This window comes from Octopus bimaculoides, chromosome 14 (genome assembly GCF_046866305.1).
Source record: "Octopus bimaculoides isolate indiv1 chromosome 14, ASM4686630v1, whole genome shotgun sequence".
Taxonomy (NCBI): Eukaryota; Metazoa; Mollusca; class Cephalopoda; order Octopoda; family Octopodidae; genus Octopus; species Octopus bimaculoides.
Window position 1 is genome coordinate 39,270,707 of NC_142941.1, and position 17,258 is coordinate 39,287,964.

General features: G+C 35.8%; 1 protein-coding gene across 1 annotated transcript in view; it reads right to left on the reverse strand.

The window, feature by feature from the left end:
* Positions 1 to 386: 386 nt before the first annotated feature.
* LOC106872387 (protocadherin-18) overlaps positions 387 to 17,258 on the reverse strand; it is a 26,027-nt gene continuing 9,155 nt past the window's right edge. Inside the window, exons 2-4 of the mRNA XM_014919375.3 lie at positions 9,899 to 12,359; positions 7,290 to 7,449; positions 387 to 3,973 (exon numbers count right to left, since the gene is read on the reverse strand). Coding sequence (XP_014774861.2) covers positions 3,726 to 3,973; positions 7,290 to 7,449; positions 9,899 to 12,292 — 2,802 coding nt within the window. The 5' untranslated portion in view covers positions 12,293 to 12,359 and the 3' untranslated portion in view covers positions 387 to 3,725. The remainder of the gene's footprint in view (positions 3,974 to 7,289; positions 7,450 to 9,898; positions 12,360 to 17,258) is intronic.

Sequence of the window (17,258 nt, forward strand, 5' to 3'; positions counted from 1 at the left end):
TATATATAAATATATTTTCCATGTTTAATTCTTCATTCATAAGTTTATTATACATGAATAGAATTCTCTAATGTAAGGAAACCCTGCCATTGGCAAGTATTAAGGAGGCCCAGTAAGAAAAATAACTAACCTTAGTGAGGATTGTTGAAGAATCTGGTCTAAACAGGGTCTTAGTTAAGACAAAATTTCTAAAGCCTTTGTCACATCTGATAGATTTAAGCAACCACACTTTTTAAAGCCAACTTTATGATTTGTTTCATCCTTTATGAAATTTAATTTCATGAAAAAGAAATAAAATGATTAATAAATATACATTAATATTTATATAAGTATAATGATAGGAAATGCAGCGATAAAATGTAAATTTTAGGAAGATTTGGCTACTATTTCTAGGAAATTGAGTGACTTTGTGAAGGTTCTTTCATTGTTGACATGCTGTAGGAAAAGGTTTAAGACTGAAATATATGGTCCCTTTTACAGACATGTTATTGCGCTTGTCAAAGCTGTCTTAGCAGAACAAAATCAAATAATGACATAAAAGTTAATCAATCCTATTGGAAATATCTGCCTGAAATATGATTGTTGATTAAGATTAATTTACCATGGGAAAAGTGTATCTAAATCTACAACAAAATCAATAAGTTCAGTTGAATTATATTTCAGCTGAAATCGCACCTTGCTCATCTGACAAAACGACTTTTAATGAAAGGAAACTGCAATATAGTAAAAACAACCTCTACTGCCAGTAACTTAAGGCTCCATGCTGGCAAAAAGAGATTATACTCACTGCAGAATCTGACAGATTACAAAATTATCTTATGGTGAACTCTATCACCTATCAGATCATAAAGGTACCACCACTAGATTCATCGTTTGATTTTATCTAGGGCAAATCAACTTGGCAGATTGCTTGGCTCAACCCAAGTTGTTATATATACAGACCTCATATAGGAAAAGTTGAACGAATATTAAAAGAGCTAAAAAGAAACGCTTGTTAAATTTGTATTACTGCTAGGTGTGAACTGAGCTGTTGAGAATGTTAAAGAGTTAAGTCTCTTTACATGGATACAGCACTGTGCTAGTAGTGTTACAGGGTACAGAGAAATATAGAGAAAGAAAGAGAGGATGATAGAAAGATAAAAGAGAAAGACAGGGAAAAATAAAAAGGAAATAAAGAAAAGTGAGGTTGAGCTGGGAGACAAATATGGAGAATGGAAGAGGGAAAGAGTGAGAGAGAGAAGTAGATATAAATAAAAAGAGGCCGAAAGAATTGCAAATAAGGAGAGATGTAGACAGATACATACAAAACACACACATACACACATATATGTATATGCATACATGCATACATGAATCCATCCATCTGTCCGTCTGTTTGTCTGTCTGTCTATCCATGACATTGATTTTTTTCTCTTCATTTACAAAAGATCTACACTACCTTTTTGTTTGTTAATAATCAAGAATTCGAAAAGCTTTAGTAACATAACTAACTTATATTTTAAAAGCTGCTGTTTGGAACCTGAACCATTATCACTTTCACATAAAATAATAATGAGAAGTTTTTAGTTGAAATATAAACACTTTAAAATGAAGTATTGTATCTTAGAACCAGAGGTGGTCACAGACAAGTTGGTATCAAAAGGATTATAAATACAGTAATGATAGAGATGGTACTGTTGATGATAATGATGACAATGATGGTGATGATAATGTTGATGACAACAATTATGATGGTGATGATGATCATGAAGATTACAGTGATGACTGCTTAAACATTAATTTAATCTATTTCAGAAAAAACTTTTCTAAAGAGCTTAAAAGATATAGAGGATGATGGAACAGTCATAGATCAATTGTGCAAAGTGTTATAAAGATAAAGTATATTTTCTTTAGTATTATGGCTAAATATAAACTGAATTTAAAACAACATGTCTGAATTAGATATAAATTCTTGTTCCCCCCCCCCTTTTTTTTTATAGAACTTGATTTTACAACATCGTATATTTTAGTCATTATATGGATCTTGTAATTTTAAACTTGCAGCACATTATTTTGAGTCAATTTTGATAACAGTCAACGGATCTTTTATCTTTTATCGTTTACTTGTTTCAGTCATTAGACTGTGGCCATGCTTGAATAAGTTTTCGTCAAATGAATTGACCCAGGTACTTAGTTTTTGTTAAGCCTAGTACTTATTCTATCAGTCTCTTTTGTCAAACTGCTAAGTTACAGCAACATTAACACGCCAATAGCAGTTGTCAAGCAGTGGAGTGGGGACAAACACAGACACAAAAAACATACACATATATATATATATATATATATGATACGCTTCTTTCAGTTTCTATCTACTAAATTCACCCACAAGGCTTTGATCAGCCCAAGGCTATAGTAGAAGGCACTTGCTCAAGGTGCCATGAAGTGGGGCTGAACCAGGAACCATGTGATTGAGTAGCAAGCTTCTTACCACATAGCCATGCCTGTGCCTATGAAATAGCAAAAGGCACTTTTCTGTTTTCCCAAGAATGTAATGATGTTGGTGCTGTAGGTGGTAGAGGTGGAAGGGACAAGAAGAAGCATGAGAAATAAATTCAGATGTATTGAGGTACAGGACAAAAGGAAAGATTTCCTCATTTTTATCTGACATATTGTGGGATTAAGAAATACTTTCACTTCTCCCCATAGAAAAAAAAAAAAAAGGAAATCATTAACATTTAGCTTTTTATGAATTAATGTACATATGATAGACAACAATAAACATTTATTATATGATTTCATGTAGTGATATATCAATAAAATTATGAGGACGGATGTTCTAAGACACTTGGTAAAATTTTGTTTTGGAATTCTATGAAGATTATTCTATTATACTATTATACTATAGTATAATAGTATACTATTATACTATAAAATTACATTCATAGCATTCATGGACATAGTGATATGAGAAGAGGACCGTCTTTAAAATAAAGTGATATCATACAAAAGAACTCACCAAAATATTACTATATTTGTTGGCATAGAAGGAAGCCTTTGACTTTTTCCAACAATGTAGCCTCATGGTCGACTATATTTTACATGACGGGTCATGAAAATTTTCTGAGTCTACCATAAAAGTATTAAAAAAAAATACAAAAAGAAAACCTAAAAAAAACCCCGAAAAATTCACCAAAAAATGCTGTTTTGGTGTGTCTTAGATACCAACAAATACAATACTTTGAGGAAGTGGTGTATATGTGTATGTGGTCATGTGTATATGTAACCACAAGTATGTGTGTGTGTGTGTGGACATATGTTTATGACCACAAGTATGTGTGTATGTGTGTGTGGACAAGCTTGTGTGTATGTGCATGTGTACGTGTGTGTATGCAGACATATGTATATATGACCACAAATGTGAACGTGTGTGTGATATGCATATGTATGTGTGGGTGTGGGTCATGTATTTATCCAAGCATGTGTATCTGTATCTATTAACCTGTGCCCAAACATGCTTCTTTTTTCTCATGCGATATTTTATTATAAAAATATATTAATTATTTTCATAACATTGTGATGATGATTCATACACATATAAACATCATTTTGGTGTAAAGTGACCTTTTGTGAAATATCCTTTTGAGGAATATCTTTATGGAATATCCTTTTGTATAAATATCCACTTGCAGTTAGCTCTTCATATCTCCATATTAGTAAATTGCTTTTTTGGAGAGAAGCAAACTTGTTCATGTCTTTGGTATTGGTGGTAGTGGTCTAGAATAACAATTAAAACTGTTTTTCATTGGTAAATTCCAAGTTTTCTGTGACAAGGGAGGGTCTGTCGTATTAATTCTTCCAAGTTTCAAATCAATGATATCAGCAGTAGATTGATTGGTAGTTTTATTTACAAACGAGCAGCCCTCGGAAGAAATGTCGTCACTTTTTGGGTGTAAAGGTGGGCTAGACAACTTAATGTCTGTATTGTCTTGACAGCCTGAGAAAATATAAAGAAATGAATGTAAGGATAGAAAGAATAAAAAAGTCTCATTAACCCTACGCCATCAAGCCAGTCATATGTGTGTGATATTCATATGTATTAACCCTATATCATCATCATCATCATCATCATCATCATCGTTTAACGTCCGCTTTCCATGCTAGCATGGGTTGGACGATTTGACTGAGGACTGGTGAACCGGATGGCTACACCAGGCTCCAATCTGATTTGGCAGAGTTTCTACAGCTGGATGCCCTTCCTCACGCCAACCACTCCGAGAGTGTAGTGGGTGCTTTTACGTGCCGTGATATGCATATGACATACATATGACCCTATATGACCAGAAACAGATGCATATGCATAGATAAATACAAGACCCGCACCCACACATATGCATATCACACATATGACTGGTTTAGATGGTATAGGGTTAATTCATATCACATATAGTCATATCCAATCATATCCAGCCCAAATATTCTATGCATTTTATGTTAAAACTTGCTAGATCCAGCCTCTCACACTTACCTTATAATGCAGCCTCTCACACTTATCCTATAAAAATAAACGATCACCTCATCGAAATCTCGAAGCTACAAGATATTTCATGACTTATTCAATGCAACGTGAATAAATAAGCTTTACACTTGTTAGAGTAATCTGAACGCTAAAAAAGTAAGTCAATAATTTTTGATTTTGTCTTTTTTATTTACATATTTTAGTCTGCAGGAAAGACAATGTCCATAACACCTTTTCTCCCTTCACCCTCTCTCAGACAGGTGGAAGAGAGAGAGAGAGAGAGAGAGAGAGAGAGAGAGAGAGGGAGAGGAACTGACTCTCAGCCTGGAGATCTGGTCTGAGTGCTTCTAACAGAATGGATTCTGCTAAAGGCATCCTGATCGGGCAAACTTATGATTGTAGACTGATTTGGCTGCTATTTCTTTTAGCAGAACTGAGAGAGTATTATCCCTGTCTGTAACTGCTCATGATTACATTGGTACCCAATGTAACTAGAGTGCACTAAGATGGTATGCCGGCAGAATCGTTACAGCACTAAACAAAATGCTTTGTGGCATTTCTTCTTACTTTACATTCCAAGTTCAAGTGTCACTAGGATCGAGTCTGCCTCTCATAATTTGAGAGTCGATAAAAAAAGTACCACCTGAGCACTGGGGTCAATGTTGTAGTGAAACCTCTCTCGCACACACAGACACTACAGTTTCACTATGTTAATAAACTTACTCTCTCTATATATCTAACAGTTGTCTCTGTCACTCTCTTGTTCCTTTACTGGCACTTGGGTCGCATCTCTCATGGCGAGCCTTCTATGTCATATATCACGTTTTTGTGTTCGACCGTGCGACGTGTTAAAAGGAGCCTCTTCCGTCTCGTCGCCATTCTCCTTTGGTTCGCACGGTCGTTCTATTACAATGTAATCGATTTACCCCCTCCCCTAATATTGATGGCCTTGTGTCAAAATTTGAAACCAATATAACTAGAGTGCTCAGCGCTTGCTTTCAAGTGATACTTGCCTGTAATGATATCATATCTTTCCAGTTATTTGCACAATATTTTATGTACTTAGTATTATTTCTCAAATCATTGTAACATGAAGGGGAATGCAATAATGGGCAGGTAACTCATTGTCTGGAGTGCTATACTGTCACAGATAAAAGATTCCCAAAGATACCCCATTTCACTTTGGTTTCTCTTGTTAAATCAAATCCTGTGTGTTACAGTTAAGACATTTCTACAGACTTTATATGAACTTCTTGTGTTTTGGCAAATTTTCTACTGACTCCAGTCTCGTATCTGACATTGGTGAATATATTCCAGTCATTCTATCCCCATTGTATAAAGCAGGCTAGGGCAACCTTTCTCATGCAGCCCGCTGCATGAGACTTGACCCATCATCAGGCAAGCTGCACAACCAAAAAATTCAAAGTAATTTTTCATTATGCATGCTACCCAGAAAGTCCCATGAAAAAAGAAACAAAAAAAAAGAAAAGAAACAAAAAAGACCCTTGGCATGGCTACAGTCTAATGACCATACCAAGTACAAAATAAAAGATACAAATAATTTCACTTTCATCCACACTTAAACCACTAAAGGAATAAATTGCATATGTACTAAGATTAAATTAATGCCTGAAATTTAATCCTTTAGCATTCAGATTGCTCTTTCAAATATAATGCTTATTTAGGATCTTTTTTAAAACGGGGGCCACATTTTTCATTAATGTTTTACGTAGTGTTTTTGGTACCGAAAGACTTTCAAACTTCGTATACTTATCTATTTTGTGTTATAGAACAGAAAAATATTTTTGTATTCGAATTTATTTCATGTAAAAAATTGTCTTATTTCGATAATTTCAACCAATCACTGACAAGTATTCAGTTGTTTAGATTTACTCCTTTGGCTGATTAAGCGATGTAAAGCGTATTTAATCTCCATACCTTTGTTTTATTAGCTTTTTTCATTTTAAATTTGCTTTAACCCTAACCCTAACCCTAACCTTAACCCTAGGGTTAGGGTTAGGGTTAGAGTTAGGGTTAGGGTTAGAGTTAGGGTTAGGGTTAGGGTTAATTGTTTCAGAATCGTTTGTTTATGTAGTCGGCACTTAATGTATATCGGCTGAATGGACGTCAGTGATTGGTTGAAATTACAGAAATACGACAACTTTAACATGGAATAATTTATGGATTTCTTTTTTTTTTAAGAAGACTAAGAGAAAAAGATGTTTTATATGACACATTCTACCAGTGTTCCAAGTTTCAAAGTGTTTCGTTAATGAAAAATGTGGCCCCCGTTTTAAAAAAGATCCCTTATTTATTGACTCTGTTTTGTATTAATAATGCACTATCTCATAGCTTTGAGATTTTGATGATGTGATTGTTTATTTTTAGAATGATATTGTAGGATAGGTGTCAAAGGCCAGGTTTGAACATAAAACGGGTAGAATATTTTGGCCAAATATGGCTAGTTTAAACACTAAAAGGTTAACGTGTATTGATATAATGATATTAATATGCAAGGTGAATTCTCTTCATGACACAGTATGGCAGTAATCAGTATATTGTGGCTGCAGTTTGCTCATGCCTGCCCATTACAGACCTTCTCAGACTAATGAGGTTGATGCAATGTGAGATTCATGATGTGTTACTTTGGTTAAATATAAACATATATATCTTGTTTAATTCTAGACTAGCTACCAATGAAATTTAATTCAATTTGAGTGAGTTTCTTAATAATAATATGTTAGTAAAAATGATATTTCTTGATGGACAACACAAAGAGACTGGAATACCTTACCTGGTAACTTTTCACAGAGAACTGTGTTCCACTCATTGTAACTAGAGTCATGTGTATCACAAGATCTGTTGGGCTTTTCATTTAAAGAATTTGTTGATATAATCATCTCTTCTCTTCCTTGGAAGTCTCTGGGCATTGTCATTGTTTGATGTAAAGGCATCTAAAAGAGAAAGTTGCTTATAAAATAAAATCCAGTTAATTATAGAGTGAACTTATCAAGAACAGTAAATTTCTTTGAATAAAAGTTACAACTCATCTTGAAAACCCACAAAATGTGTTATTAAACATGAACATAATGTTAAAGTAAGATGTTTGTTTTGTTTCAGCACTTTTACATCTATTGCAGTTCAATTCTTGTGTCTATCCTCACCTAGGCTCACGAAAGCTGGATAATGACTGAAAGAGTACGATCATAGATACAAGTAGCTGAAATGGGGGTTTCTCCAAAGGATCTCTGGAGTAACCTTACTTGAGGAAGTTCAAAGTTTGGAGATCAGGAAGTCTACCCAGGCTGAGTCTCTAATTCTCCACATTAAGAGGTCACAACCCCAATACTACTGACATATGATTAGAATGTTGCAAGAAAGACTTGCAAGACAGATTCTTCAAACCAAGTCAATCAGCAGAAGACCAAGTGGTAGACGAAGAATGAAATGGTTGGATAATATCCATAGTCTTGGTTGGTCATGCTTGGAAGAAAGAAATTTTAATGATGATTGCTACAGACTGGAGCCTGTGGAAAAAAAAAAATACCTGAGAAATCTAACTCCATGTCTCTTCCAAGAATAATGGGCCATAAAAATGGATGGATTCAACTACTTTTCCCATGCTGGGATAAGCTGGGAGAGATTTCTAGAAGCAGTATTCCGTGGCTAAACACCCTTCTTGGTATCAGCTCTTCTTTGAAAAGTAAGGTACTGTATTTCACTACACATATGCATATGCACACTCACACACGTACGCACGCATGCACACACCACGCACACAGACACACACACACTGATGATAGATTCCTGGCAGTTTCTATTTATTAAATTTCATTCCCAAAGTGTTGATCAATTAACCAGGAAAAGATACTTTTCCAAAGTGTCATACTGGGACCAAACCCTAAAGTGGATGGGAAGCAAACTTCTTAAACATACAGTTATGCCTGTATTTCTCATTAGGCCTGCTATTTTGTGTCTTTGCTTCAGTCAATTATATACAATCCACACAATATCCAAGGATCATGTTTTTACATAAATAAATATCTTTGAAAGTAAAACTGAATTCATTCATATAATTTACTCATAAAATTGTCCTTGAACATGCTTATCCCATTTGCCATGTATTGCATGTATTTTGTTAAGAAGTCATTCCAAAAGAAGGAATTGCTTTTTCCATTATCACTTAAGAAAATATAATATGCTGGTGTATCTCAGGCGACATGGTTATAGTATAGTATAGTATAGTATAATAAGACAACAGGGTAATGTCATTAGTAGGAAAGGTTAGGAAGGTAAAGGAGGAGGGTGAAATACTGAAACTGAATAAATTAAGAGAAGTTAAAAGAAGTAAGATACGAGACAATCAAGTATAAGCTTGGCTGTGTGGTTAAAAAGCTTGTATTGCAACAACATAGTTTTGGGTTCAGTCCTGCTGTGCAGCACCTTGGGCATGTGTCTTCTACGATAGCTAACGAATACCTTGTTTGTGAATTTGGTAAGCAAAAACTGTATATATATAATAAAAAAAAAAAACATGTAGTAAATAAACAAATGAATATATACTAAATACACAGGCAAACAGAAGGTCACCAGCTCTTCATCAGTTATCAGCCAGAGGGTCAAGCACAAATTTAGCCATTATTGATAATATTACTTCCACTCTGGAGGTACCGGCAAGAAACTTGCTGGGAATGGGACCAAAACATAACAAAACAAGATGGGCTCGAGACGAGACCGTTAGTTATGTGACGCACACACTCATTAATTTTCTACCTACACATATATATATATGCATATATCTAATCTCTCTCTCTCTCTCTCTCTCTCTCTCTCTCTCTCTCTCTCTCTCTATATATATATATATATATATATATATATATATATATATATATATATATCTATATATATATATATATATACACACACACACATATATATGGCCAACCAAAGTCTCGTGAAAAGATCTGGCAGACAAAAAGTGGAAGAAGCTCATTGTGTGTGTGTGTGTGTGTTTGTGTGTGTGTGTGTGTGTGTGTGTGTGTGTGTGCATGTGCATGCATGCGCGTGTGTGAGTGTAAGTTTGTGTCTTTATGTTTATTGTCCAATATCATTTGGCAACTGGTGTTTGTTTGCTTGCACCTTCATAACTTAGCATTTTGGCAAAAGAGACCAATAGAATAAGTATCAGAATTAAAAAATAAGTACTGGCACCAATTTGTTCAGCCAATTTATTCAGCAAAAACATTCAAGGCTATGCCTCAGCAAGACCAGTGTCCAAACAAGTAAAACAAGTGAAAAAAAAAAAAAAAAGAAAGAAAACCTTATTTTAAACTCTGAAATTTCAAGAATGCAAGACATAGTTCAGATGTTACAAAACCCATCAGTGTTAAGAAAATTACTTACCTGAGTGGTTCCATAGCAGATGTTATGTCGATTGAAAGGCAATGTAGAACATTTCTGTGATGATTGAGGGTAAAGTTCCTTTCTCGATATTGTTGCCTGAGAAACTGCAGTATTAATTCCTGGGTGTGTTGTTAACATTACTTCTTGACTGTCACTTTGAGGAGGCATTGGGTTACATCTATACTCAGACTGTCTTCTTTCATTCGTGAATTTCTGACCTTGTTCTCGCCTTTCACAGTAAAGGATTTCTCTCCGGTGGTTTCTCCTCACAATGCACACTGTTATGGAGACCACTATAGTTATAGATACAATAACTGCTGCTACTAATATAATAACCATCACATTGATGGGTATTTCTTTGGTTGACAGTTTGTGAAGACTTGTTGAAAATTTGGAAGTACTATTGCTGACTGTCAGTTTCAAAGTTAATGAAGTTGTTGTTGACAAAACTGGAGTGCCACTATCTTTAACAGATAAATTCAGTTTATAGAAACCAGCATCAACTCTGTAAACAGGGCGAGAAAAAGATAAAACTCCAGAGTACATGTCAAGGGAAAATAACTTCTTGTCATTGCCCTCAAGTATTTCATATTGAAGGAAAGCATTCAACTGACTATCTCTGTCGTATGCTCTGAGAGTTGTGATGGCTTTTTGTCTTTGAGGATGGTAATGGACTTTAAGATGGAATGGATCAACTCCAGGAAAAGTGAAATATGGAACATTATCATTTTTATCCATAATTTCAACAATGACGTTTGCTGTATTTTTCAATGGGGGTGTCCCATTATCTTTGACTACAACTGCCAATCGATATCTGTCTTGTTTCTCTCTATCCAGTGACTGTGTTGTTGTGATATATCCAAAGTGTGAAATCTTAAAAGGAAGTAAATTTTCAGTAGAATTCATGAGATAATATGTCAGTTGACCTCCTGCTCCCAGATCTGGATCGGTGGCATTGATTAGACCAATTGGAAAGTCTGGTTCTCCATTTTCATATGTAAAAAACTGAAAACTTTCCTGACTGAACTGAGGCATTACATCGTTGATATCTGTCACTTGTATAGAAATTTTTCTAACAGCTGTCTTTGGAGGAGTGCCTCTGTCTTGACAAGATATGTTAAAATTAATGTAGTTGTTTACTTCCCTGTCTATGGTATTCTTCACAACTATTTTATATTTCTTATCATCCAGTGGTTGAAGAATAAATTTATCATGTTCCAGTTGACAGCTTACTTGTCCATTGTTTCCAATATCATTGTCAATAACCTTCACATATGCTACAAAGCTACTAATATCAACATCTTCAGAAATGCTGGCCGTGTCTTCATTTGTCTGTGAAAAGAAGTTGAGTTCTATACTTGGGCTCAAGTTATCCTGATTTTCAATGTTGACTTGTAGAATGGCTGTTGAACTCAGTGATGGACTACCATCATCTTTGGCATCAATATACAGCAAATACTTGTGTTTCATATTAAATGAGATATCATTTGACAAGAATACTTCTCCTGTTGTCATGTTTACCTTGAAATGCAATTTGGCCAACGGTGTGGTTTTGGGATGAAAATGGTAAGAAATTTTTCCATTTCTTCCAGCGTCAATATCACTTGCTTGTAACCTAACAATGGGTTTGTCTGTTTGATGTGTATTGTTTAGTGAAATATTATAGGTATTTTGAGTAAATATTGGTGCATTATCATTTTCATCTGTGACAATTATCTCAACATTTAAAACACCTACTTTTGGTGGAGAGCCTCCATCTTTAGCAATCACTTGTACAAAGTAAGTGTCTTTCATTTCTCGATCTAATTCTTCCATTAGAATGACAGCAAGCCTAGAATTCCCACCATGTCCTTTAGAAACCGATAACTGGAAAGGTTCTTTGAAATTTTCTTTGAATTCATAACTAATCAAAGAATTCTGTTCACTGACATCTCTGTCTCTAGCAGCTGGGACTGGTATTTTTGCTCCTTCACTCTCTCTTTCGGAGAATTGGAGACTAATATGTTTGGAAGGAAATGTTGGTGCATTATCATTCACATCATTTATAGTAATCTTTATGTCTAAGATTTTAATATATGATTTCTTAGTCTGAACAGCAACTTCTAATGTTCTATAACACTCAAGTTCATATAAACACAAAGATTCAGCATCCAGGGGCTGAGCAGTGTAAAGTTTCCCTTCTTTGGTGACAATGAATAAATCAGAATTTTCTTTGTTTTTCAAAACACTGAATGTTAGTGCCTCTGGTGTGGTACTCCTGAGTAACTTAGAAGCATTAGCTGCAATATCCCCGATGAAAATGTTGGATGTTTCATGTTCATCAGTATTGTAGACAATATCAAAACCAACAGCTGCAGAAATCCATGATAATAGCAAACACACTCGTGCAAACATTCTTCAGTTGAGCAAATTCCAAAATAATTAAAATGGTTTCCCCTTTTAGGAATCTCCGTTGGTGATCCTGAAGATAAAAAAATATTTTTAAATTGAAAATTCAACTTTTCATACCTTCAGTAAAACATGTTAAGCATTTTAACAGATTTATCAAAGAACCTATAAATTATGATTAAACTCTTCATTTTTGAAGTAAAGCCCTCATATCCAGCAGAATCCCCATCCCCACCAAATAAATGTAGAATAAAAGAATAGTAGAAGCTTAGCATTTAAAATATAGCTGTTACTGTTGTTATGGTTTTCATTGCCATCATCATCATTGTTGTCATCAACATCATCAACATCATCTTTACAACATTTTTGTCTATCCCATTCTGATTTGAGTTGGATAGGTCTGCTGCACTATATATATTTACACACACATACACACTATATATATATATATATATATATATATATATATATATGTATATATATTGTATAAAAGATCGTGGGTAAGGCCAAAACAATGCAAAGCAAATACAAGGTAAATCACAAGAAAACAAATATGTGAATTAATGTAGACTTACCTTATATTCAATATTTCGGAGTTATGACTCCATTTTCAAGAAATTTAGTCAATTTCTTGAAAATGGGGTCATAACCCCGAAATATTGAATACAAGGTAAGTCTACATTAGCCTGTAGGCTATTATTTGATATATATATATATATATATATATATGTCATCATCATCATCATCATCATCATCATCGTTTAATGTCCGCTTTCCATGCAGGCATGGGTTGGATGGTTTGACTGAGGACTGGTGAGCCGGAGGCTGCATCAGGCTCAATCTGATCAGGCAAAGTTTCTACACCTGGATGCCCTTCCTAACACCAACCACTCCGAGAGTGTAGCAGATGCTTTTGTGTGTCACCGGCATGAGGGCCAGTCAGGCGGTTCTGGGAACAACCACGCTCAAATGGTGTTTTTTATGTGCTACCTGCACGGGAGCCAGTCTGGTAGCACTGGCAACGACCATGCTCGAATGTTGCTTTCCATGTGCCAGTAAGGCGATGCTAGCAACAATCACGCTCGAATGGTGCTTTTCACATGTCACTGGCATAGGAACCAATCCGTGGCCCTGGCAACGATCACGCTCAGATGTGCTCTTAATGTTCTACTGGCACAAGTGCCAATCAGGTGGTACTGTCATAGGCCACGTCAGCGAATTTGATTTTACTTGCCTCAATAGGTCTTCACAAGCAAAGTTCATTGTCCAATGAATGAGGGATACTCATAACTGGGCCAGTTACACCTCACATTCAGATGTGCTTTTAACATTCCACTGGCATGAGTGCCAATCAGACGGTACTGTCATCGGCCACGTCAGTGATTTTGATTTCACTTGCCTCAATAGGTCTTCGCAAGCAAAGTTCATTGTCCAATGAATGAAGAGTATTCATAAGTGGGCTGGTTACACCCACTAGCATAGTCCATGGGCTATGGTCTCTCTTGGCTTGTCGGGTCTTCCCAAGTACAGCATATCTCCAAAGGTTTCAGTCATTAGTCATTGCCTCAGTAAGGCCTAATGTTCGAAGGTCGTGCTTCACCACCTCATCCCAAGTTTTCCTGGGTCTACCTCTTCCACAGGTTCTCTCAACTGCTAGGGTGTGACACTTTTTTACACAGCTGTCCTCATTCATTCACAACACATGACTATACCAGTGCAGTTGTTTCTCTTGCACACCACATCTGATGCTTCTTAAACCCAGCTTTTCTCTCAGGGCACTTACACTCTGTCATGTATGCACACTGACATTACACATCTAGCGGAGCATACTGGCTTCATTCCTTGCAAGCTTACGCATGTCCTCAGTAGTAACAGTCCATGTTTCACTGCCATATAGCATGGCTGTTCGTACACATGCGTCATACAGTCTACCTTTTACTCTGTGCGAGAGGCCCTTTGACCCCAGTACTTATTCTTTGTAAGCCTAGTACTTATTCTATCAGTCTCTTTTGCTGAATCACTGAGTTATGGAGACGTAAACACACCAACATCGGTTGTTAAATGATGGTGGGAGGACAAACACAGACACACAAATACATATATATACATATATACATATATATATATATATATATATATATATATATAAGATGGGCTTCTTTCAGTTTACAAATCCACTCACAAGGCTTTGGTTGGCCCAAGGCTATAGTAGAAGATACTTGCCCAAGGTGCCATGCAACAGGACTGAACCTGGAACCGTGTAATTGGGAAGCAAGCTTCTTACTACACAACTACTCCTGTGCCTATATATATATATATATATATATATATATATATTACACATACAGCAGAGCGTACTGGCTGTATTTTTGCTATATATATATATTTTACAATGCCTATATTTTGCTCCCATGTAATTCACACTTTAGCTATGAGCATTATACATTTGAAAAGAGTATTCGTTTGTTTCTAGCAGAAGCATAATTCCTGAAACTTTTCCCACTCCTTTTCTTTCACTGGGTTCTATGCTTATGAAGCACTTATCTTCATGTTATTAGAGTCACCTAAATGAAATAAGGTATTAATTACTTCTATGGGGCCTTCGCAGTCTTTGAAGGAATGCATTTCGCAAGTGCATTGACTGCTAACTGCATCAGTGCATCAACCACATGTGGACCCTGTCTTTTCTCAGCCTGCCTGCAATACTGCTACCTCTGTACCATAGTTTACTGTAGATCTATTGCGTGGAATATAAACACATACATATAGTGTTGCACAGGCAATCCTTGACTTTTTCTGTCCAAAAGATTTTTAACCCAATATTTACATGCCATTTTTTATAGCTTTATTTGCTTCAAGATTCACTGTTCTGACAAGGAGTTTTATATATATATATATATATATCATCATCATCATCATAATCATCGTTTAACGTCCGCTTTCCATGCTAGCATGGGTTGGACGATTTGACTGAGGACTGCTGAACCAGATGGCTGCACCAGGCTCCAATCTGATCTGGCAGAGTTTCTACAGCTGGATTCCCTTCCTAACGCCAACCACTCCGAGAGTGTAGTGGGTGCTTTTACGTGCCACCAGCACGAGGGCCAGTCACACGATACTGGCAACGACCATACTCAAAAAGGTGTTTTTTACGTGCCACCTGCACGAGACCCAGTCCAGCGGCACTGGGAACGACCTCGCTTGAATGATTTTCTAACTTGCCACCAGCACAAGTGCTAGAAGGCAATACTGGTAACAATTATGTAGAAGGCAACACTAGTAATGATTATATATATATATATATATATATATATATATATATAAAGTTGTAGTGTATTGTCAACTTAATGTGACAATCCCAAGAAGGGAACACACTACTGCCGTTTAGCCCTAGGAAGCTGGACCGCTTCCTGTCGGCCTTGACACAATTACTGTGTCCTTAAGTTTGCGAGGGGAAGACAAGCTCCTCCACCCAGCCTAGCCAGCATTCAGGGACATGTTTCTGAATTTTTGCTCGTCATCAGCCTGAAGTAGCTTGCCAGCTGGTTAAAGAAGCCTGTTTAGCTCTCGCAAACTTATATAATCATAGTGAAGTTTATTCACTGATCAGCAAAATTAGAAATATAATATTTCTAAATCTCTCAGAGAGATTTAATTGACAATACACTACAACTTTATCGCTCCACTACTGCTTAAATCTCTCTGAGAGATTTAGAAATATTATATTTCTAATTTATATATATATATATATATATATATATATATATATATATATATATATATATATATATATATGCATAGTGAAAAAGTTTGATAAAATTTTTCTACATGGGTAATTGTAGCGAAAGATATAAAAAGAAAGAAAATGCACAGACGTTTCTGGTTATGACTGATGAAAGTAGCATTAACTTTCAGGCTCATTCAATTTTTCTCAACTGATCAATGGGCTGAGTGAGTTAACCTGTCAGTAATGAACTTATAATGACAACAGGAAAGAGCTGTAAGTAAAATTTCGTGCAATAACGAAAAATACATTATTTATAACTGGAGCACAATCATAAATTCACAATACAGAATGGTGATGAACAATAACCTTGGACCCTGTCACAAGAATAAGCAGAGTTCTTAACTAATTTAAGCAATATTGTTAGCCTGGTGTACTATCAGAGTGCTTATAAAATTTTTTGTTCCAGATTGATAATCCTTCACTAATAATTCTGTAATATATGTATGTGTGTGTGTACGTATGTACAAAAATATATATATATAGACTACTGCTCTCAACTGTGGTCACCCTGCTGTGTCAAATTAATAGCAGAATTCCAGGCAAGATTACATCAATAGAACAACTGAGCTACTGGGAGAGATTGAAAGAACTATGACTCTGCTCCCTGGAGTGATGATGGGAGAGGTATGCAGGGATCATGGAGGGGCTGCACCAAACTTTGGTACTGAGAGATATACCAACCCCTAAACTGGACGTCACTGCACTGTTCCAAATGTCGCAGCTATCCTGTCTAGAGTGAAGACCATGTACTGCAACAGCTTGGGATTCAAGGGCCCACAGCTACTTAACACATCTGAGCGATCTTTGTTGAATAGGGGTAGGTGTTTTCAAGAAACAGCTTGACCTCCTGCTCTCCAAGGTCCCAGATGAACCTATATCAAGGTAGGAAACCCAAAAGAGAGTAACAGTGTCAAACTCCTTCCTTCACCAAAAGCCAATCACATAAGATTGGCCATTGAAAAGGTGGTTACACTGGTGGTGCCCCAGCATGGCCACAGCCTTAAGACTGAAACATGAAAAATAGAAGAATATGTATGTATATATATGTATGTATATATATATATATGTGTGTGTGTGTGCATGTATACATATATATGTATATGTGTGTGTGTATATATATATATATACATACATACATACATATGTGTGTGTATGTATATATATATATACACACACACACAATAT